The 24,864-nt window shown below is 36.1% G+C and overlaps 1 protein-coding gene and 1 long non-coding RNA gene across 3 annotated transcripts in view; both read right to left on the reverse strand.

The window, feature by feature from the left end:
• The window catches only part of LOC103480019 (receptor-type tyrosine-protein phosphatase N2-like), a 166,445-nt gene extending 142,146 nt beyond the window's left edge, over positions 1-24,299 (reverse strand). The window contains exons 1-2 of one of the 2 annotated variants that reach the window (XM_008434755.2): positions 24,002-24,299; positions 8,274-8,324 (exon numbers count right to left, since the gene is read on the reverse strand). In XM_008434755.2, coding sequence (XP_008432977.2) covers positions 8,274-8,324; positions 24,002-24,095 — 145 coding nt within the window. In that variant the 5' untranslated portion in view covers positions 24,096-24,299. Of the gene's footprint in view, positions 1-8,273; positions 8,325-22,041; positions 22,118-24,001 lie in introns of those variants that run through there. The other variant, XM_017309950.1, reaches the window with a different exon arrangement.
• LOC103480007 (uncharacterized) lies at positions 12,475-14,315 on the reverse strand. The gene is made up of 3 exons (XR_536025.2): positions 13,842-14,315; positions 13,236-13,350; positions 12,475-13,141 (listed from the first exon to the last, which is right to left on the reverse strand). It is a non-coding gene; the product is annotated as an uncharacterized LOC103480007 (long non-coding RNA).
• Positions 24,300-24,864: the final 565 nt, after the last annotated feature.

Genomic DNA, 24,864 nt, shown 5'->3' on the forward strand with positions numbered 1-24,864 from the left:
TAAGCAATGTAACGTGATCCTCTGATTGGCTAAGCAATGTAACGTGATCCTCTGATTGGCTAAGCAATGTAACGTGATCCTCTGATTGGCTAAGCGGGGCGTCATCACGACTTTACACAAGTGTGTCTTTATCTCCGCGGCAGAGGCTCTGCCGAACCCCTGAGACCGACTCACCGAACCCTTGGGGTTCGACCGAACTCAGGTTAAGAACCACTGGGTTAGACAATTCAGGTTTTTGTGGAATAATTGCATTGAATTCCATAAAAGGAAACCTGTCCATCCATCTTTCTGCAAATCTTTTCTTTTTCTTTATTGTAAAACCAAAACAAACATTTAAAAAAGGCAAACATAAGTTTTCTTTTTCCAAAAGGTTACGTATTACTTGCAGCTCTAAATGAGTTATTTAGCTGCTCTGAGGGTAAAAATATATTTTTGGTCTCTGAAAGCTGCAAAATGCCGAAACAGCTGAAACCGGACTGTCCAACTCCAAACACAGACGGATTAAACCTGAGATGTTTAGAGACGCTTGAAAGCTGCAGATAGAAACCCCGACGATTATAAATAACAGCAGCAGCGATTCCACTTTCTGAGACTCTGTTTGTGCTTCAGAGACGGCATGCAACGGGTCGCAGGTGGGAGATGAGGCAGCCGAGCCCGCCCGCCTCTCACACTGTTGTCATGGCAACGCCCACTGCAGGGCTTCTGGTCTCTCACAGCTAATCGAGGCGGCCCAGATCAGGCGAGGAGAATCAGAGCGCCGTTTGTTTCCAAACCGTCTCCAAAACGCGGATCCACAGCTAACATTTTTTACCTGCTCTCAGCCTCAGTGCAACATTTGATTTAAAATGTGTTTAACACAGAAAAAATGTCTTCTAGGTGGAATAATCGGCCAGTGTTGGGTGATAGGGACTTAAAGTTGTATAAACTGCATTTTGTGGTGCTGTTGTTATAACAGTAAGAACTATTTATTGCATCTTTTTTTAGGTAACTGTACGGCACAGTAACATCAGCCCCACAAACACAAACTGCTCTGGAAAAACATAAAAAAATGTTTATTTATTGATACGCTCGTTGAACAAAAAATAATATGAAAATAAGGACAGTTTAGGATTTTTTTTAATACGTCATTTAAGTGAAATTTATTGTGACAAAGATAAATCAACATTCTCATAAGAAATGTATTACAATAGATAACAATACGATAAATGTTCTACTCTAAGCAGAAGTACCGTATTTTCCGCACTATAAGGCGCACCTTCAATGAATGGCCTATTTTAAAACTGTCTATAAGGCGCATAGAATAGACGCTTCAGTTTGGGTTCCCAATTTGTTCCGTACTCTATTATTACACATCCACATTTGTAAAGAAATGGTCCCGAGTACTTTATATAGTAGCTGCCCCAGTCGTTGTTTCACTCACGGTGTTGGTGTTGCGACCAACACCGTGCCCAACTGCTTTCTGGGTAACACAGACCAACCGACACGCTGCCGCCGCAGTCTCTCTCTCTTCCCCCGCCCCTCCGCCCACCTTGGCTTTAAATGTATTATCAAACTTTATTAACAAACCAGCGTTCTGACAACTATCCCAGCATGCACCGCGCGCTTCTTCTACGGGGGAAAACGAAGTCGRCGGCTGCTTACCGTAGTTGCTAGACCTGTTGTGGCTCAATACTGGTCCATATATAAGGCGCACCGTCAGCTTTTGAGGAAATTGAATATTTTTAGGTGCGCCTTATAGTGCGGAAAATACGGTAGTACTTTTTAAATCCATATTAAGGAATTATTGGCCTTAAACAAGTTCCTATTTCTTGCTGAAAAGTTATTTGTGAGTTAAATTTCTCTTACTTCAAGTGTCCTAAGATATTTTCTCTAAAGACCAGATCAAAAATACTTGGTAAGTTTTTGATACTATATTTTAGTATTTAATGAGAAAACCCATTGAGAACCAGAATCTGATGATGTGATGTTGATGATTGGGTCACACCTGGTGTACGACTCGGTATCGGTGATGCTGAGCGACCATTTCCATCTTAAACAGAAGCTGCTGCAGATTTAAAAATCAGGAATCACCTTTGAGTGATCAATGTTTGATTCATCAGTCACGTCTGACAAAATAAAATGCGCAATAAGAAAATGCAAAACGAGATTAATACACAACCTGACATTTATTTTCTACAGAGTCACTGAATTTTCACTGATTTAGGGAAACATTTAAATTTTTGCATTCAAACGTCATGTTTGGGCGGTTTAGGGAGAAATGATGTGTGAGAAGGGCAATCAAGTCCTGATAACAAGATTATCTTCTAACAAAGAGCCTAATTCAAGTCCATCTGGTTCATGAAGGACAAGCTAACAGCTCTGAGGATTTCTACAGAGACGCAGCCTCTAATACACCCAACAAGATCAAACATGGTTCTGGAGAATCATTAAAGTTCTGGGAAACACGGAAGAATCACTCCTAGGATTGGTGATATATTTTTATTGCAATAAATATGCAAAATCTGGATTAATGATGGATGTAATTTGTTAAAGACTAGCATTGTGGCTCTTTCACTTATTACTTAAACAATGTGTAAAATTCACATTTCCTGGTGTTTTTCTTCATGAGGTTCAAGGCCAGTGGACATCGATTCTTCAATAAGAACAAAGTTTTGCTATTTTCTCCATTTTTTTTTTTACTTCCTTGGGAGTGTAAATAAAAATCAAATGATGATTAAAATATTAAATTCCATTATTATGTGCATTTACTAAAAAAAAAAATGTTTATTAGTGGAGGGACTTGGGTTAGGGTTAGGGTTAAAATTATTAAAATCTTTAATTGAGTGAATTGCAATCAATTAATCACATTTACATTTGTATGATACAAAATGTTATGAATGCAGATTCTCTACATATATTTAAAAAAGCAATTAATTGTGGAAAAATCTGCACAGTAAAATCTAATTAAATGAAAGCTACACATTAAAGTCATTTGTATGTAACTGGTATCCTGATGGTTTGTATCACCCGACTATCTTAATGAAAATAGGTGACTTCTGAAGACACTGTATTTTATCTCAGAGTATCTGAGTAAAAGAGGGAAGAATGCAAATGCAAACGATACTTTTCATAATTTGACTATTTGTATCCACTTCAAAAATAAACCACTACTTCCTGCCAGGCGATCCCATAAGATAACGATTAATGACATTAGAGTTTGTTGCTCCAATGTGAAAAATGTTGAATGTATGAACTCTTCTGTAAATCGGAGTAAGATCTCTATCAAACAAAACTTGAAATACATGAATCGTTTCTAAATAAAGCAAACGAAAATGTAGAAGCCGCTCAAAAAATGTCATCAGTTACATGGACAACATGTTCATGATGACCTCTGCCTGCAGGATCCAAAGAGGGGAAGCTGACATTTTGAGATTAGTTCAATAAATAAATAAATATAGTCCATAATGAAGTAGCCAGTGCTCGTGACGTCCAGTTGACCCCTGTGACCTTTGGCTTTTGTCCATCTAAAGACTCGATGTGAGCAGATACAGAAGGAGAAAAGGTCAGGACCCTCTGACTGATCCGCAGCTCAACATTTTCACCTGGATGTTAAAGATGGCAGATGAGCTGGAAGGGTTGGAATTACACAACAAGAACCAATAAATACAGCAGATTATTGTAGAAAGACAATTAAGGCAGCTAACTACTAAAACCTATTCTTAAACTGCTTTACTATCATATGATTACCATAAGGAATGTTTGTGTTTCTGATCTGGACTTGGCCATTAAAACCTCCTCCAAATTCACAAGGAGGTTAAATCTGGATTAATAATCCAGTCAGACTGTGTAAAAGGATCAGATGAAGGTGGTGAATGTGTTTTCTGTAACGAGGCAGATACGTCTGCAGTGTTTGCTCAAATGTGGCCACCATGATAAACAGAGCTGCTGGTTTTTAAAGTTTATTCCTCCTTTTTAAAGGAAGCTGCTACAATTACTTTACAACACGAACCTTTATGGGAAAAAATTGTTGTTTTTACCAGAAAGATTCAGTTTCATTGACAGGATTTTACCTTTATGGTTAAATTAGGAATCCAATTTAGAGCTGAAGTGGTTTTCAACAGCGGACCCTGCATCGACCTCCCTAATATTTTATTTTAATAAAGTTTATACTTTACGGCTACATGCTGTGAGTGGTTGAAAACAGAAGCCATAAATATTTGGCAGTAAAGCTGATTGTAATTCTGCTGTCTTTAGTAGTAAGATACTGACTGCTCATTGGTACTTAACACAACCCCAGTTCTGATGACGCTCTGGTAAAGCGCCTGTCCAGCAGTTTGTCCGTCCAGCAGCTGGAGCAGCTCAGACACAAACCTGCACTGACATCAGCAAACAAACAGCCAAACTCACCTCACATGACTCAGCTGAAACAAACTTTTCTGCCGAGTCGTCGTCTTTAATATTCAGGTCTAGGTGAAGCTGAACTGACAGGTGGCCTCACCACTGAATTGTTTTATTGCTCCCATTTTATGACAATCATCCAGGATAATTAAAAACGGAAATTCTGTTGCAAATTTCTAAAACAAAAAGCTTGAGCCTAATTACTGAATGACGTGCAGAAACAGAGAGTTTCTAATAAATAAGGAAAAGCTGATAAACACAAAATTAAAAGCTACGAAACAGCTGAAATCCCTTAAGATTTCAGTAATCAAAACATATTTTAAGTTTAAGCTTTCTATGCATTTACATGTGAAAAACATGAAAACAGTATTTGCACTCTAAAGCTGATTAAGGGACGTTTTATTGTGAAAAATACTTGAACAAACAATGTTTGCAAAACTCTAAATTAAATACGTTCTTCAGCTTTTGAGCTTTTGGTTTTACAAGTGATTTTATTCTCTCTAAAACCCTACAGTGACCTAAAAGTGCTGCAAAAGGATAAACTATAAAGCAGAGATGATTCTGCGCCTGGATGCTGTTGATGTTTAAAACGTAATCTGGTGAATTAATGGTCTGAAACTCTCAGACACTTTTTTATCCCACCGCGATGAGACGGGATGGGAACCGAGAGGAAACTCAGAAACAAAGGAGGATCTGATAATAAAACATTAAAATCTGGGTGAAGAGTGTAAAACTGCAATAAATGCATAACTTATGAAAGAGTTATTTAAATATGTCATGAATTTATTAAAACTGGAATTCAACATGAGTAATTTATTAAATATAGAATTAATTTATGCGAGACCCTCGTGTCTGATTGGCTGTTTCAAGCAAATTGCAGTTACAGAAATAAATGTGCTTGAGGGAAACACAGTAATTCTCATTTTTTTCAATAACATATTTTTGCAGTCGGTTGAACAGAAATATTAAGGTTAAATCATAAAACTGTCATCACACGACTCAATAGATCAACAACTAGATGTTGTCTACTTACGGAAAAGCCAAAGATGGCGGTTCTGCTGTTTTTTTTTACCGATTTATTGGTGTGAACTTGTGATTTTAATTATTATAAATAGCTCTTTTTTTAACATTAGCAAAATATCAAAGTTTTTCTCACATGCGTAATGGAAACCTAGCTACTGTTGGCTTTTCATCCAAAACAAGCTGCTCCGAATCTGCTGCTTTCAATTCATGTTTTAACAGTCATAAGAGTAAATTTGGTCTTTCTCTCTGTGCATCTTCTAAAACAGAGTTTCTTTCTTAGGGTTTCCTCAGTGTGTGATGAAATATTTAGGGCTAAAGACGCGTGGGTGACATAAAAAGGTCACCCAGAGCATCCACGACACAGACAGAGAGCTAGCCGCTAAAAATAAAAGGATTTCATCACCACACGAAACAACCTGCATCCTTCTCTCCCCGCTCCCACTTCACTGGAATAAGATTATGTGTGCATCTAAAAAGAACGCCATCAATACGGGAAATGAGAGAGCTAATGAATTTACTGCAAACGTACAGCTGGATCCAGGCTTCTCCACCAATAAAAGACAACAGTTCAGTTATCTGTGGGCTCAGATTTCTGCTCTGCTGTGTTTACGAGTCCAACAGCTGAATCCTGATAATCAGCACTGATTTAAAACAAAAAGATACGCTTTTTGTTTAGCAGAGCTTCTCGTAAATGAAATAAAATGTCTATAAATTTAGTTTATGTTTTCAGTTTCATTTGTTTTCAGGTATATTTTCAGTAATTCTCATGACTCCAGAGGACAGAACAGGGAAGTGTTGAGTTATACACACTTTATAATGGAAAATATCTGCACATACATAAATAAATAAACAAAAAATAGATTTCTGGGTGACTCATCTTGAATCCAACACTTTAAATAAACTAAGGCCTTAGCCTCTGGAGTCGACGCCTGCTGTGGAGCGGGCAAAAACTCCTCAGCCACTCAAAGAAAAAAAAAGGGCGGCGTGAGAAGTGTTGAGTTCAATTTTATCGGACATTAGAGACTTCTAACTTTATAAAAGTAGTGTTTTTATATTGATTTTGTTTTATATTTACTTCGAAATAAAACCAGAAATATGTTCGATCGTGTTAGCGCACCATATTGGTGGATATTAGAATCACCAGACGTTATGTTTTATGATCAAAAAATGAATGAATGCAACATGAACTCCATTTTCCCGATGTCCTCAAACGTACCACATGTCTGATGCAACCAATCAGAAAGCATTGTCGGCCATTTTGTCTGACGCGTATCCGGGCAGACTTCAATGCAGACAACGTGGAAATAATGGGGGAAAAAAACGCCTGGAAAATTGCCCGCAATGTGCTGTAAAAATATATACTAATTAGTTTTTGGCTATGTTTATAAACAAGTTCTTAAAATTTACAAAAGAAAGTTTCATTTTAGGCTGTAAAAACGATTCAATCAATATTTTTTTTGAATGTTATAATAGTACAAATATCATGATTTTTTTTTACTCAGATTTTGTTTTTGTGTGTTTTTTCACCCAGTGGAATAATGCATTTTGTCAAAATGAAACAAACACTGTAAAATCATGAAGCTTAGGTTGTGCTGAAAATAATGATACCAAACAAGGAAATGAAAATAGTTTTTATGATGAAAATATAAGGGTAAATTCAAAATTAGACCAAAACGGCCATTTAGATCCAAGACTTGTGTCACTTCCATATGTGGAACTAAATCAGAAATTTATCTGATAGTTTTCAAAGCAGCTGCAGTCTGATGTCATGTTGCATTTATCCGACTTTTATGTCGCTGATGTTGTACATGCATCATAATTCTGCACCAGAAGAAGCCACACGCAGTAAATCTGGACGTAAACAAAGAATGAAGGAAGCCGTGCCGACACTTTGGATGAGGTTAATCAATGGAAGAATAGTGAAGAACTTGATTTAAGTAATTGTGATGATACTCCTGTTGCTCATCAACCATCCATCCATAAACAGCAGCATCCATAAACAGAGAGCTGCTGTGTTACGGCTACGATCTTCTTCTGCTCTTTATAAAAATCAGTCTTCAAAACACAGTTACAGACAGAAGACTGGAGGATCTAAATATGGCTACATTACCATGCTAAATGTTAAAGTCTGTGACAAAACAGCAAGAAAAAGACAAACAACACGGACTTTGAAGAAAGCTTTTTTTTTTTTTTTTAATGAACCACACAGCAAAACATGTAGCTAAAAACAGAAAACCACAAGTGTGAAGAAGAGAACTGGAGCGGTGATGATTTGGGTTTTTCACTGGATTCTGGAGTCAAATATGAGGCCAACTGAATGGCTTGAAAGAAAATAATAGGGGTTCCACAATGGCCTAGTCAAAGTACAGAATGATCAAAGTTGTATGGTGGGACCGTAAGGAAGCTGCAACCGTCAAAGAATTGAAACATCGGAAAGAGAAATGAACCAAAATTACTATAAACGCAGTGAGAGTTAAAGGAAAATGTTTTAAAACAGGATTAATTATTTTACTCCAAGTATATTTTGCTGTACAACCACTTTGAAAAATGGAGAAAAAACAGCATTTCCAGAGGGTTCAGAGTTCAATATACACACAGCATTCAGCTTCTATTCACCACAAATCTGGAACAAACTTCCAGAAAACTGAAAAATATCAGAAACACTGACTTTAAAACAGTGCTAAAAACCCACCTGTTTACAGCCCATCATTAGCATTAAATGTGTCTTTATTGCTTGTTCCATGATTGTTTCTGAAATGTTCTACGCAAACAAATTTGACTTAAATATTGACATTCAAGTATTTTCCACAATGACATAAAGTGGAAAAGATCTTGGAAACTTTTTGAAAACATCTGAAGATGAGACTTCTTACCGTTGACACAGATCTCGTATGAAGAACACAACTCGTTCTCAAACAGGCAACCTGTCAGAGAAACAGAAGAACAAGATGCAAACGGGTCAGTTTACTAAATTTATACCAATGCTGCATTACTTTTTTTAATGCTGCATCACATATTATTGGTAGCAGAATGTTGGGAGCTCAAATAGGAGATTTGTATGCAATGATGCATAATTATAAATAAACAATAACTTGATGTTTTTTATTAGACCTGTAGGTCTGAAATGAGACACAGCTAGTCAGCTAAACCTGCTCTTTAGTTCTTCCATAAAATAATCCATTTCCAAAACTTTCTAACCCAATTTTAGATTGTTTTGTTTTTTGTTTGTTTTGTTTGTTTTTTCCATTTCCAGACAGCAATATGAGAGTTAATAACTTACTAAGACATCATCTCTGTTTTCAGCTGCAGCTTCTTATTGCTACATTCGTCAGCTGTGGGCAGTAAATGCTTGCAGTTATCCTAAATTAACTCTGGGGTGAGGAAGAACAGGATGATGCATCAGTCCAGCTCCTTCAGAGCTCTCTGGGGAGAGGAGAAGAGTCGGCCATATTTTATTCTGCTCCGCTTTCAGGAGACCTGGCAAAGAGCAGGACACGATGGCTGAGCTTTAATCTGCTTCCATAAAACAAACTGAAATCTTTCTGGAAATTCTTATTTCTGAAAAATCTCCAGCATGCAACACACACTGGTTTCGTTCTTATGAGGATTTGTAGTCTTTTAATCTGATTGTTTTGGATGCTATTGGACAAGATCGTTAGTATATTTTGGGAATAAACTGAGCTGAAACTGAGCCTCACACTAAACTGAAACAAAGACGGAGTTTTAATTCATTTATATAAAAAAATACAATATACTAAAAGAAAACTAAGGGGTCATGTTATGTAAAATTGACTTTTTGGAGCGCTACATCATCACAAAGCAGTTCTCCTCCGTGACTCCTCATGTCAGCTCCTTCAGACTAGCCAGCAACAATTAGCAAACACCTGGTGGAACTGTGGCTCATTATAGGAGCTGCTTCTCAGTGAAACGCTGTTACAAACGTTGCTAAAGGGTTAACAGAGGAGCCATGTTGTGATGGCTTCCTGAAGGGCAGGAGCTTCTTAAAGACACAGAGGCCCAATTTCAAGACGTTAAATTACAAAGAAAAGTTTATTTTCAGTCATATTTTTGATATATTCAACGTTTTTTTTAACAACTGAAGGCAACAAAGTTACCTGATTATGCTATAAAATGGCACCATCTACAAAGAAAGCACATAATACTGACCCTTTAAAACCTGATTTTAAACTTTCGATTTTAAACTTTCGTTACAATAAAAATCTGGGAAAAAAATGAATATGTATTCCTACCCCTCTACTCTGATACTCCTGCATAAAATTGAATCAAATTAGTAAAGTCCACCTGGTGTGTGTGTGTTGTCTGTTTAAAGGGAAAAAATTCTGTAACCATTATATTATAATAAAGTGTTTATAACGTGTTTATATTGTCACTTTTAATTCAAAGTGATTATCGACTTTATTAACTTGAAAAGGTGTGAATAGCTGTGCTAACTGTAGAAACGAAGGCCGGTAAGGTTAGCCTGAGAATAAACATCTATGCAAAAGGAAAAAAAAAACGGCTGCAAATTAACGGAGATGCTGTAACCACGGCAACACCTGCTGCTCTCAGAGCGAATCTCTCCGTCTTTTCAGGGATCAAAGAGCAGCAGCGACCGCCAGGCTCCTGGTTTCACTTCCGAGCAGCTGCACATGTTCACACCTGAGAGCCTGAACGCCACAAACGGCTGCAGGTGGGAGAGAGAGAGACTGCAGGGGGAACGCTGATCTCAACTTTAGTAAAAACAGCTAATCCTTGAATTTTAGCCTCAAACAAGAACTCACTTTGCAAAAACTGTTGTTTAATTAACCAGAGCCTTCAAATGTGTTTTTATGATTCCATAGTAAGCTTTTCCAAACCTGTTTTCATTCCTGTCCTGATTATTACCGTGGGAGTGAACTCGCTGACCTCTGGGGTCATTTTCAGAAAATAGCAGGATTTAATGAGGTGGTGAAGGAAGAGAATCACACAAAAATCTGAAGGATTCATAGGACTAAAAATGTGATTATGTACAAAAAAATAAAAAAAAGAAGGTCAAGTGTATTAAAATCTCATTTCACTCAGCTCTTGTAGCCCATTAATACTCAGAAGTGTCTTTTTCTATTAAGTATGGCTTATTTCTTGCAGTCCACAGAAAGAAAAATCCAATTTCACTCAAGAAAATAAATCTTTATTTTCAATTTTGAACTCAGAGAAACTGCAGTTTTTATTTTTTCTAACTTTCCTACAGCGTCGCATTCCACAAAAGAATCTATGAAAGCTGAAACATTAATAGGCGCAGGTCCATTGAATATTGAAAGAGGGAAAAAGTTTTAAAAATATGAATTATTCTGTCACCAATAAGTCTGAAAGTTAAATCCAAGTTTTTGCAATAAGCTCTTAAAAAAGATGTTCTTTTCTACCATCTTCTCCATGCACGTTGAGGTTATAACAAACAATTGCTTCATGTAAATACAGAAAACCAAATTATTTCTATAAAATAATCCTCTAAGGCAATCAACATATGAACCCAAGAACTACTCTGTTAATTAAAGCGAACATGAATTAGTTTGTGACGGCTTCTTTCTCCAGTCAAAATGTATTTATGGAAATCATCTACAATAAGCTTTTTCATGTCGCTGAAATGAGAAACGGTTTTGTTTTATTTGTGGACATCAGTATAAATAAACACGTTCATGCTTCACTGAAAGCAGAAATCTGACTTTCATTGCCAAAGCATTGAGCCACTGGTGTAGTGTTTGGATTAATTCCTGCAGAGCCGCATTAAAAAAGCAAAAATACAGGAGATGGGAAAGGAACCCAAAGTGGCTTACCCAGAATAAAAAGGAATTATAATGTTGGAAAGACGAACGCTGTAAGCCTATTTTGGCAGAAGGAAGGTCTTCTGACTTCCATCTGAATATTTACCAGCAGAAAAATGCATTAATTACAGTTTACTTTTATATCCCAGTCTGAGAACTGGGTTAAGACAAAGACAAGAAGAGGGGATTGATTCAAATATGATTTTTTTTTTTAGCTGTTTTTGTCTGAGTGTCCAAACTTTTTGCCCTGGGGACCAAAATGTTTAATTACTGGCAGGCCATGAAATGTATTAAATAATAAAAATTATGATTGTTTCATTTATTTACGTAACATGATGAGTTAATAAAAACTAAATCTTATTTAAAATAATGGATCAAGCAGCAGTTTTAGTTTAATCTACACAAAAAAATCCAAAATTATATTCAAAGAAAGGGCTTCAGACTGTTTCCACTTCTTTTCTATTTTGTTGGCCAGTTTTTTACCACTGTTGAATTGTGGCCAGAGGCTGAACAAAATCATTTCAAGGGCCACAAACGGCCCCAGGGCCACACTTTGGACAGCATGGTCTGAGCTTTTAAACCACAAACAATCCAACTCATTATTATGTAGCACAATAAAGATGTTGTATAAAATAGAATAACATTGCTTCTAATGCAACCTGCTGTTTTGTGGTAGATTATTTTCCATATTTCATCTTAAATCTGAGTTTTCTGCAACCACACTGCAAAAAGTCCCCTTTCAAAAACAAGAAAAAAAAGTACAAAAACAGGGTATAATTTTCTTAAAATAAGAAAAATTATCTGCCAACAGAACAAGAAAATTTATCTTGTCAAGATTTTCTAAAACAAGAAAAAATATCTTACCAAGATAAACCTACAATATCTTAAAATTAGTGTATTTTTACTTAAAACAAGCCAATTTTACTTATACGAGTAAGATATATTATCTTATTTTAAGAAAAATTATCTCAAGTAAAGAAAATGTTACTTGACACTGAATTTCTTAAAATAGCGTAAAATTTTCTTATTTTAAGACAAATGTTCTATGTATTAAGAAAATAAATCTCATATATTCTATTTGTATTAGTAAAATTGGCTTGTTTTAAGTACAAATACACTAATTTTAAGATATTTGTAGGTTTATCTTGGTTAGATATTTTTTCTTGTTTTGGAAAATCTTGACAAGATAAATTTTCTTGTTCTGTTGGCAGATAATTTTTCTTATTTTAAGAAAATTATACCCTATTTTTGTACTTTTTTTTTCTTGTTTTTGAAAGGGGACTTTTTGCAGTGATATACCTAAATCTAGTTTATTTTTATTGTTGCATAGGATTAAAATATATATTTTGTCACAGCTTTACTCAAGGTTCTTATGCTAAGACAAAAATCCCAAAATTGATCCTGTGAATACTGGAACAAGAGATGTTATTGGCTTGCTGAAATGAAGACATGAGTTCAATTACTTTTAACATCTTTATTACGTTTAAGTTTCACATAAACACAATAAAACATGACTACTGGTCAGAATTTTAAGTCTGGATGGGCATCTGATTCTGAAACAATCCTGTAAAATGACAGAACAATGACGATCTGACACATCTGCTGCACTAAGAGTCAAGCAAACCAAATTGTCCAAAGCAAAAAAAAAATCTTGGGATTAGATGTCAACAATAGGAGCTTCCCCCGCAATGAACTTCTTCCAGTAAGCCATAGCCTTTTATATGTGGAAGTCTTGCCTCAGTTACGGACGGCGTTCTCAAGACGTCTGTCAGCAGCACAGAGAGGAGTGGCCACAGACACACGGATGCTGAAAGGTGTAGTAGCTGTGATGTCCTCCTTTCAGAAGATCAGGGCAGGCATGGTTCCAATGGCCAGTAGAAAGTTGGTTTCACGATCACCACAGAGCTGAAAAGTGGTCTTGTTTGAAGTTGTTGGGTCATCTGCTAATTGGAGCACAGACAGAAAAACAGTCACAAAACAAACCACGTTTTAGGGACTAATCAGTGTAATGATGAATCAGTATCATGAATTTCTTACCTCAAGAATGTGAAGGATGCCGTCACTTGCAATTCCCAAAGTTTCTTGTAGATGGTGCAATACGTGATTGGAGATGTGTCTGGCATAGGCTTCACCATGGCAACAGTTTGGTTTACTTGAAAAATAAAACAAGTCTTATTTTAGTTTATGTGCTCAATTACAATATTACATGAATTCAAGATGGCAAGAAAGTTATTTTAATTAAATCAAACTAGGACTACTTAAATTCACAAATCAAAAATAGTGTTTAAAATATCCTGGTAACAGTGTGGAATATCTAACCTAGGCTTTTAGACTCATTGCATTTAAGTTTTTAAATTACAGCACATCAAACACCCTCAGTTAGTGAAATACTAGGCGGAATTGCTCTTTAACCATTTCCCGAATCAAAAGCTACGAATGAGAAGCCATATTAGCTATGTTAAAAAACGGAAGCTACCAAGACTCGTGTCGATATTTTTAAGCCACAGCTATTGTGGTTAATAACTGTTCAAAGCTCATATTCACAAGAGCGGCTCTTTAACCGCGGATGAAAATTGGCATATCACGACATGCTAACTAGCTTCAGTTAGCTTATCTTAGAAAGACAGACAACTTTAAACTTACCTCTCAGTACAGCAGCTGTAGGGTCTATACACGTAAAAAAGTCCTCCATCTTCATTCATGTCCAACCGAGATTAGAGAATTTGCCAAAAGAAAATCTTATAAAAGTACAGTAGATAAAAGCTTAGTTAGGCTGTTACAACTGAATTAACCGTTAATCAGGGCAGTTAAATGATCTCTGGCGTTGCCGTTAGTGATGTGCGGATTGATACTGAAATATCGATTCTTCCGATACCAGAACTTAATTCTTTAAAATCTATTGTCAGATCCAAGGATCAATACTTTCAACACTTTAGTAATTTGAGATAATGTAGATTAACTAGAGTACGTTAAAAAGTAACTAAATTATTGAGATCTTGCCTAAATGAAACGTTGTTAATGGGAACTACTTTTTCTTCCGCCTGGTAAGTATGTAATGTGTAAGGACGTAATGCCCAAGCGCAGCGTGCTGCTGACGCTMACTCACTCAGAAATGAACATGCTGACAAGATTATAAAAAAAAGTGACATGAAGCTATTTCAGCTGTCATTTTATAGTAGTTTTAATAATTAAACAAGGATGTATTTAGTAGGGTTATTACTTTACTAATTTTCTTTTTTTTAGTTTGCAACTCCATTTTCATATGTTTTGTATATTTCTGCTGAATTAAAATAGCTTATAGTAAACGAGATTGTTCTCAATGTACTTCTGAGTTTAAAATGAGTGCATCAGAGTACATTGTGTTCTTTTTATGAAGCCAAGATATGGATTACATTTATTTTTTATTTAATTAAGAAACAAATTAATTGTCTTTTGCACAAAGTATGGGATCTGTATTGCCAATACCACCTTAAATTTTACTCTGTATTGGATCGGAAAGAAAATCTGTTGTATCGAACATTAATACTATCTCACTGACATTTTGGGCGCTTTCCCATGTGGATTGTATGATGTCATAAAAGGGGTTACAAACATGATGAATAAAATATTGTTCAAACTAATATTAGTAACTTATAAAGTAAGAATTTGAAATATAAACCAAAAGTTAAAATATTTATCATGACATTGAGCTAATCAATATTGTTGATTCTAATCTCATTGTGTGGAATACCAGCCATTTCAAATCACACATCAACAGAAATTTCATGACATGTCAGTAAGAGGTCCCACATCTTGCATCAAGAAGATCAGATTAAGGTCCACAGCAGACGGAAACATGCCAAGAATTATCTTGATATATAAACTGATATTGTTTCTGAAATTGTTGTGTTAAATGTCAATTGTTTAAATATTAAATTACAATTTCCTGTACACTCTGCCAACTTATACAAGAATATAAGTTCATGGGTTTTTTTAATTTTTCATTGACAATAACACAAAGGATTCCATTTGGACATAGTCTGTTTTAATTATCTGAATACATTTAATTAAGTATGTGATTTCACTTTCTGTGCTTGAAATAAGAAATTTTTACTTGTATAAAATAAGTTCTAGACTTGAAGTTTGATTGGTAAATATTGATATTCTAGATTCTAGCACATATTTACTCATAATAAGTAATATTTTCTTAACATTAAGCTTTTATATCTTACTGAGATAATTAAGTACAAAAACACTTAAAATAAGAAAAATATTCTTACATAAATCCCTCTTGGTGAGAAAAATTATCTTGTCAGAAAGAAAACAAGAAACATCTCCTTAATTTAAGATATTTAATCTTACTAAGATTTCAGTTTTTGCAGTGCAGGTGAAGCTCCATTATTTTTCTCCACTCAGATTTCCTGCTTTGGTTTTTCATCCTCTCTCTGCAGCCAGTTTTGTGCCGCTGCCAGGACGGCCACGTTTCAATCAGCTTCACTCTGTGAGGGAACGGCGGCGTTCAGGCCACAGCCTCCTGGCAAGGCCTTTACGAGCACTACATTTCCCACAGTGCCGTCTGTCGCCTTGCGTCAAACACCTGCTTCACCTGGGGGAGAAATCTGACGGTCAGACTGACATGGTGACCTTGAATGGATTCGTTTTACATCTTGTGAAGCAGATAATTAAAAATATTTTCTAGGTTAAGACTTGACAGTTCTTAACCTTTTTAAATAATAAAGAACCTGTAATGACTAATATTTATAAAATATATTTTAAAAAATAAATGTTTCTAGTGGAACATTGAGAAATAAAACATTTTCCCCTCACTGTCCAACATAAAAAACAAACAAATTTTTCTTTTTTATGTTAGTATGATCAAGACATTATTATTATTATTATTATTATTATTATTATTAGATAAATGTCTGAATAATGAAAGTATTTGGTAGAATTGCCTTTCAATGCTGTGTTAATACTGAATTCGAAGAGAAAATATAAATAGGCCTATAAAAAATTGTTTAATATATTTTTTTAAATCTCTTTTTTCCTTTCTGTTTTTTAAATCAGCAAATCGAAATAAAGTAATTTTAAGTGATCTAGAACAAGCAAAGTTTAATCCAGGGTCAGAGCCAGTGGATGGCAACGCCTGCAGTTCCCCTCCAAAACAACTGGTGGCAGCAGTGAAATACGCTTAGACTGCATACTATCAATAAATGTGCATATTTTTGACTTCAAGAAAACATTTTCTGTCTTTAGCCAATTATTTGGAAAATACAGACATCAAACATCTCTTTATGCAGGGTACATAAGCAGGATTGAACTTGTATACCACTGTTCGCGTCATATTGACTCGACAAAGTACTTGTCCAGTTTCACAACAACATGTGAAAGCTGGAATTGGACCCAGAACCTTCCAATTGGAAGAAAAGTCCTCTACCCACTGAGCCAGTCACTCCTAAGTTTTCTAAAGTTCACTTAGAAACAGACATCTTGATTCTAAACGCAACTGCCTGTAATGCACCGCTACCACCACAGGGGGCAGTAATGCACTAATTTATTTGCCAAGAAAGAGGAAGAGAGCCAAAAATCTCACTTTTCCAAATATATTTGTGTGAAACTCCTTCACACCTCTTTGCTGATTAATTCCTTTCTATTTTCAGGTTTCTCCTGAAAACACATCGTTTCCTCTGTGTTTATGTTTCTGGCTAGAAGACAAGAAACCAGAGTCGTTAAAAAGCTTTTACCAACTTTGTAGTTTCATTTTCAGCTTTTCTAATGAACTATCAAAGCATTTCCCCACGGATGGTAAAACCGGCATGTCATCCATGTCCGTGTTACTGCACAAAGAAAAGGCTCTCACTCTGCTGGCCTCCTTTAAAACATGTCCAATTATCCTTGGTGGCAGCTCTGGCAGAAACAATTAATCAGAATAACATGCAACCAGAACATTAAGACAAGCATAAAAAAGTGAAGCACTTCGCAATTGTGCAAAGAAATCCATTTCTATACAAGATGTTGCTCATCCAAACTGGTTAAATTGTCAGATTTCTGTCTTTCAAAGCAACAAAACATTCATCAGTCACGCCCCCTCACATTCATTTCTTGTGATCCTTTTTTTCCTTTATTGCTACACCAAGCTGTCAGGCTTTGATTTCAGACTTGCTCTTATTGGAATCCTCTGATCTCAACAAACTTACCGACTAAAAAGCAAACCATGGGATCCTTCATGCATATGCATGTAAAGTAAGAACTTAGCACAAAAAAGTGCATCTGAAAAAAAACTAAAATTCAACACATCTCCTCTTGTTGTGCGGAAACTATTTTAAAGTGTAAACGTCCAGGAGTTACCAGCAAACCCTGCATGGCCAAACAGAGCAACACGCTCAGAACGGATGCATGTTTTCTGGAGCTTTGATCAGAAACCAGAGAGATTTCAGTCAACACAGCCAGAGAAAGCAGCTTGCAGCAGGCAAGAACTCATCTGAGTGACAAGTTTTCCTCTAAAACCATCGGCTTCAACACCAATAAACTGTTAGCTATTCAGACAAGTAACTATTAAAGTAAACCATAAATGGAACAGCAGCTAAATGTTAAGTTATATTTATGGGCAACATTTTTTTATAGATAAAAAGTTATCCCTGGAAGCTCACAGGTTTAGAAAACAATAGTCTTGTTAGCACTAAAGACAAATCTAAAACATTTCACAGCAATGCCACAACAGCAAACCTAACCTGACAGACAGGGCAAGGAGAGCATCAATTATAGAAGCAGCCATGGTGACTGTGGAGGTCAGGTGAGAATATCCGCCAACGGGACAACAAGCGATCTACAAAACCTTCCTTTAATAGGCGAGAAGAAAGCCAGAAAAGGCCCTGCAGCTAGTAGCTACAAGCTACTTAGCTTTGAGCTTGGATTACTAGAAGCCAAGTAGGGGACACATTGACATAAGTTCCTCTGGTCAGATGAGACAAAACTAAACTTTGCGGCCTGAATGCTAAGCGTAAAATTCACCTCACTTGAGACATGGTGATGGCAGAATTATCCTGTGGGAATGCTTCTTTGTTCATGGGTAGCAATCCAAGAAGAAAACCTTTTAGAAGAGGAGGTTAACCGTCAAGTCAGACGATCCTAAACGAAGAGTCACAGCTGCAGGTAAATGCTTTATTAGAGAGGAGAATGAGTGTGGTAAAGTGGCCTAATCCAAACCCAGATTTATTAAGACTCCAATATTACTGTTCAAAATTGCTGTTTAAATCAATCGGAGGTTTATGTGTTATGCAAAAAACAAACGTAAATTATAAAGCTGGTAGAGTTAAACCTCAAAAGACCTGCAGCAGCAATGAAAGGTGGTTCTGCAGAGAACTGAGGATCATAAATCCAATCTAGTTTGTAAAAATCTGGTTGTAGTTTATGCCTCGCTTTGTCATTTAACCAGAGTTCAAACAAACAACCTCTAAGAATATCATCCCGTCATGAGTTGTTCTGAGCATTTCTGCTTTTTATTTATTTACTAAAATCATCTCCTTCAGAAACGCCGCAGCAAACTTTAGATAAATGAGATATTTTTACTCATTCAGCAACTCTGCAGCTTTCCACCGAGCTGGCCAGCAAGTCATCGCATATGAAATGGTAATGAGCGTTGCCTAGGCGACGGTCACACCGGATCAAGCAGTGTCAGCCTTATTTAGGTCCAAGTTAATGATTAAGAAGTCCCACAGCTGAGCCTGTCACCATCTTTCAGTCCAGAAGGAAACTGAATCAGCGGCTGGGACGGTGTTTACCGAACAAACCCCATCTGATGGGTCCGGACCGCCACAAAGATTACATATTCATGCAAAAAGGAAGATTGGTAACTGAAGCCTAAAACAACAGGTTTTTTTTTGTTATAATGCAATAAAAACAAAGGTTTTTAAATAGGGTTTTTCAAAACTACAAAAAATGTGAACAAAATAAAAAAAAATGTCATCCAATTGATTTTTAATTACTTTTTCTTATTCTATCTGCTCAAAGTTATCCGAATCAGAGCACGACCTAATGAGGACGAAGTAGGGATCCAGTGGAAAGAAGAAATAAATTAGAAATGAAACCAAAACCAAAGTTGCTGATGAGGTAGCAAAGAAAAGCACAAATTAAAGAAACAAAAAGGAAAAACAAAAACTCAATATGTTCACACATCAGGCGAGCATACTGGAAAAAATGACAACCAGCTGCACTAAATCACGCAATGTGAATATTAATGCACATTAAGGTATATTTAGTGTCTGAACTATTAAAACAGGAAGATAAAAGCTTTTTAGACGAGGTTTCACATGTTTGCAGATGGTTGTGATCCCTGAACCTTCGTGAATACCGAACATCCAGACGCTTTAAAGTTTTTCAGTAGATCTTTCACAGTTATATGAAGTTCTGAGTCAGTTTGAATTTATGTATTCAGCTTTGGACTGATGTTTACATTAGCATGCTAATGTACACATGCTAACTGTAAACATTTGGCATTCACAAAATACTAAATGTTAACATTAAACAAATGTTTACATTAGCATTGCCCATGCTAATTTAAATATGCTAACACATTAGCATGTGATATAAGACAAAACAAAACTGAAACTGGGCAGAACAAAAGCCAATAAGGAAAATATTAATACCAAAAATATATTTTTTCATAAGTTGCAAGTGACTCAGGAAAAAATGATTTTTTTTTATATATTAGAAAAAAAAAATCTGCATCACCACCCTAAAAAATTGAACATTTGAACATCACCAATTTAATGTAATTAGAAGGCCTTTCTAAGGATACATTTTTGCTATAAACAAAAACAAATCATCTACTCTGAAGGTTTTCTTTATTTAAAAAGGGAAATTATTAAAAAGCAAGAACTGAAAGTCATTGCATGCAGTAGAAATAACAAAAATATAAAATCTTAACGTCGTCATTCATGAGGCCAAGATGGCTGACTTTACAGTTTCTGTTCAGCAGGTGACTACAGAGCACAATCATTTTATTTCTGTCTAGTTTTACCATTTCCAATCATTAGAAAACTCTCACTATGCATCCATTAATAAAACTCAGAAAAAAACAAAAACATACCTTGAAAATCAAAGTTTATTTTGATCCATTCTGAAGAAAGCAGCCACATAAAAACTGTTGCAGTGGGATCACATGGATTTCTAGATGACTTTGACTCAGTTATTGGAGTTTTATGTTGTACAGAAGACGAGGAAAGCAGGGAAACTACTGGGTCATGATATTCTCACTGCTGCGGCTCCCTGAAGCCAAATTATTCCACTTTAAAATAGTGTTCGAATATTATTTTCACAAGGTCACGGTGAGTCATATTTGATTAAAAACTAATATACACAACCCACTGGGGACAACGTGACCCACTTACTTTTAATGTTAATGAAATGCTTAAGTTTAGGATCTTTCTATGAGAATTTTAAAAACTTCTACAAATTATGTTGTTTTTATGAATGTACTGATAACATTTACTTTATTTTTATGCTTGTATCATTGCATCTATGTGAAACACCCAAAAGAAAACTGATTGAATTTTGTACTCTCTCTTTTTTTTACTCCATCGCCAAGCTTCTGCTGACCTACTTAAACATTTTTTCACATTTTAATATAATTACAGTGAATTTAAAAACTATTACTCAGATTTTTCCTGCATAACTAAGTTTGCAGCACATCTTTCTTTCCAAGCATCCATCCAAACTTCATTTATTCATCCATCCATCCACTTTTTCACACATGCCTGCATTCATCCTGCTCAAATGTCTGGCTTGGTTTGATATGAAAGAGCAACATTTGACCTCCGACCTGCAGCTGCACGGCTGCTGCCTCTCCAAGAATTACAGATTTGATGTGTCAGCTTTTAATAGGAAATAAAGCGAAAAAAGTGGTAAAGCTGAGTGAATTACTTGTTACAAATGTACACTACAAAAATACAAAGTATTACCAAGTGTTGTCTAGTTAGACAAAACTAACTTAGAAATAACTTTTTAACAAGATAGAGAAGCTTTCTTTAGGTCAGTAATTACTTAATACTGATATAAAAAAGAACTAGCTCAATTTGTAGATTATCTCACTTATGACATGATATTTTTTCCATGTTAAGTGAAATAATCTGATAGTGGAAATAGTACTTTTTTAAATCAATTTTAAGGAATTCCTGATTTAAAGCAAGCTCCTGTAAGATGCTTGTAAGTTAGTTTTGTCTTAATTCAAGTGTGCTAAAATATTTACATTATAAACTAGGTCAATGTAGATCTAGATCAGTGTTTCTCAAACCTTTTCAGGCCAAGGACCACTTACCCCATTTAACAAACATTCAAGGAGGACCTAAACTAGAAATCACCCCGCAATAACACAACATCTTAAAATATACAACCTGAAATGAAAATATTAGTCTCATAACTCATTGTTTTTGTTCCTCCTAAAGTGAAGCTGTTTTGTAAATGTGACTGGCCTTGATAAAACCATGAACATGTCTATTCAGGGCGTTTTCAGTATTTACAAATTCTCAACTTTCAAATGACAGGAAACGCCTGGAAATAAAAAAAAAAGTTCTTTGCACTACAAGTGTTGTGAGCAGTAATAAAATGTATGGCTATTTGTAATTTAGAAGCATAATAAGAGAAAAATAGACCTGAGTTGCTTTGGCAAAAACAAACCTTTTCTTTCAGCCAGTAGAAAGTCCAACATAAATAATTTTATTTTAGATGTTACGGTGCAGTTAGTCGGCGTGGGGCGGAGCTCTGTTCACCGCCTCAACCTGCATGTAGCATTCAGACACCGCAGACAGAGATCTGCATGCTTGTATACATCGTAATAGTGTTCAAAAACAAAAGTTCCGCAACTCACCCTGAGAAACTCTCCACCGATATCTCCAGGCTTTCTTTTTAGTGACCTGGTCTGAAGCCATTTGTTATTTTCAAACACAAGTCTCTGGTAAGCTAACAGTAGCGCTGCACTTGCTTCTTCCTCTTCTTCTTTTCTATAATGGCGGACCGCAAGCAACTTCAAGGTACATACTGCCACCTACTGTATTGTGTAGCCACACTACTCCCCACCCATTAAATTCTATTTTTAAATTTTGAATTATAAAGATAAATAACATTATAAATATCCTCTATGTTTCCTTCAGTTCACAAAATTTCTCAAAGACTTAATTCCTGTTCTATTCCTCTTAGCGTCGCACTTTGAGCTAACTGAACGTCACGGAAAACCAACGGTTGTTTACGTGCAGTACCTCGCAGACCACTAAGGGGCGCCCGCGGACCACCAGCTTGAGACAGACATAGGAACATTTGGAAAAGTAGCTACAGTTATAAATCACTGCATGCTGTGTTTAATATCTACATTGTTTTATTTCCAAATATTATCTACAGATCTTGACTTTATGACTTTAGTGGCTCGTCTCCTCAGCAGACTGAAGCAGCCATACTCTCTCTCAGCGAGCTTCTTATATAATATGAGGAAGAGAGGAGGAGGAGGAGGAGGAGGAGGAGGAGCGGGGGGGTCTCCCTGCGAGCAGCCTCTCCCAGCTCGGTCTCCTCACCCTGCAGCCTCCACACGGTGAAGTCAGTGGGGTGATGTTAGATATCATCTATAAATAGATGATATTTGTGCCGGAGACGTCATAAACTCGCACTTCAAATTTCCGATCAATATGTGCATCTGTAAGGAAGAAACGACGGACACCGGAGTGTGTGTCGTCTCGTTTATCATTGATTTGGCACTAATGGATGTTTTCTCTTCATTGCAACAGTTTGCAATTTAAAATTTGATACAAACTCTATTTTCTAGAAACATCTTCTTTGTATAAGTATGTGTACATTAATTTTTGTTTACATGGCTTGTTTATGTAAATAAAACTTCTCTTATTTCATTAGAGAGGTTTGGTAACTTTATTCAAGTCCTAAAATTTGTATTTAAATTTTTCAGACAAACTACATTTTGGCCACATTTTCAAACAATTTAATTTATGCATTAAATTTGTACCATCCATTATTAGTTGTTTAGATTTTTATGCAACTTAATCTTGGTATTTATCCTGTACTGATTCTAGATTTTTTGTACTTTAATTTTAATTGTTGTTTACATGTTTTTGCATATCTGATTTAACTTAAGTGATAATGTTTATTGCAATTATTCCTATTGTCGCACACACACACACACATTCATACACATACAGTTGTGTGTGTGTGTGTGTGCGTGTGTGTGTGTATGTGCGTGTGTGTGTGTGTGTGTGTGTGTGTGTGTGTGTGTGTGTGTGTGTGTGTGTGTGTTCATTTATTATTTAACATTTTTGTTGCTCATTCATTATGGATTCAGATTGTTGCTTTTCATTAAAAATATTTTTAAAGTGTTTGCTTGTTTAAATATATGAAATTGATATTATTAAAATACATATTATACTTTTTCATTTGTTCAACTTACTTTTCAAAGATATATTCGTATATATTTACGTTTTTGATGCTTAAAATAAATTATATTTTTCCACATTTTAAAAAGTGTAATAGTAAATAATATGATCTCATATTCATATTTTTGGTCATTTTCCCTGACCTCTCGCTCCTCAGGCTCAGGGTTCCTGGTTTTCCTGCCAGGTTGTGATCTGCGGAGGATTACTGTCGCGAAATGAATTCCAGATCCTCCGTGTTTGTTTTTCTCCGGCTCAGGTGAAGCCCGTCGCTTCCTGGTCCAGTGTTGACACAGATCACACATCTCCAGCAGGAACACGTCTGGATTTGTCAGGTTCAGTAATGAAAACCTCTGCAGCTGCTTGTCATTAATAATCATATTTAGATCTAAAACTCACCGATTCTCCTGTCAGCAGCAGCAGGGGAGCAGAGCGGGGAAGTGATGAGGAGGAGGAGGAGGAAGAGCAGGAAGGAGGAAGGCAGGGAATCCATTTCTCGGCTGGGTTTATTTTCTCCGGAGGCTTTAAAAGGCCATCGGTTTCAGCGGGGTCTGCTGGGTCTGTCCTGCCGTCCACAGCGGCCCCTTCCCGGCTGGCGGAGGCTGGATGGATGCTGGGGGAGAGCAGAGAGGATGCAGGGCGTTTCTGCTGCTGGAGGCTCGGCCGCTCACAGCATCATCACCACGGAAGCGCTTCCGACTGAAACCTTTCACAATAAACCTCACGCTCCTAGAATGTTCTGCTCCATAAGACGTTTATTCTCCAATAGCTTAAAAAGAAGAAGGATGATGAGACTTTTAAATCATTTCTGTAGACTTTGTTTCCAAACATCGATGCATCAGTCCGGCTTTGCATCAGATCTGGACATGAAAGAGAATCTAAAGTTGGAAAACAGCAGTTTTTTTTCTTCTTTTTAGTACTTTATTAAAACTCATGGCAGATTTATTGGACATATGGTTTGGACATATTTCATTTGCACATTTCTAAGCAAGTAACACAAGAACCATTGCATCATATGGTAGTTTTGACTGGGATCATGAAGATTTAAAGCTGATGTGAGATCAGTTCTGATGTGGATGTCATTCCTTCCTGCTTGCAGTCAGTCAGCATTCAAGCCTCCAACAGTAACTAACATACTGCTTCTAAAAACTAATGAAGTTCAGTTGTGTTGAAGCAGAATAACACCTAAAACATGAAGGACACCTGTGACTTTGGACACAACCTTGAAATTTGATATTTTTTAATTTTATTTTTTTCATGAT

Source organism: Poecilia reticulata, linkage group LG17 (genome assembly GCF_000633615.1).
Source record: "Poecilia reticulata strain Guanapo linkage group LG17, Guppy_female_1.0+MT, whole genome shotgun sequence".
Lineage (NCBI taxonomy): Eukaryota > Metazoa > Chordata > Actinopteri > Cyprinodontiformes > Poeciliidae > Poecilia > Poecilia reticulata.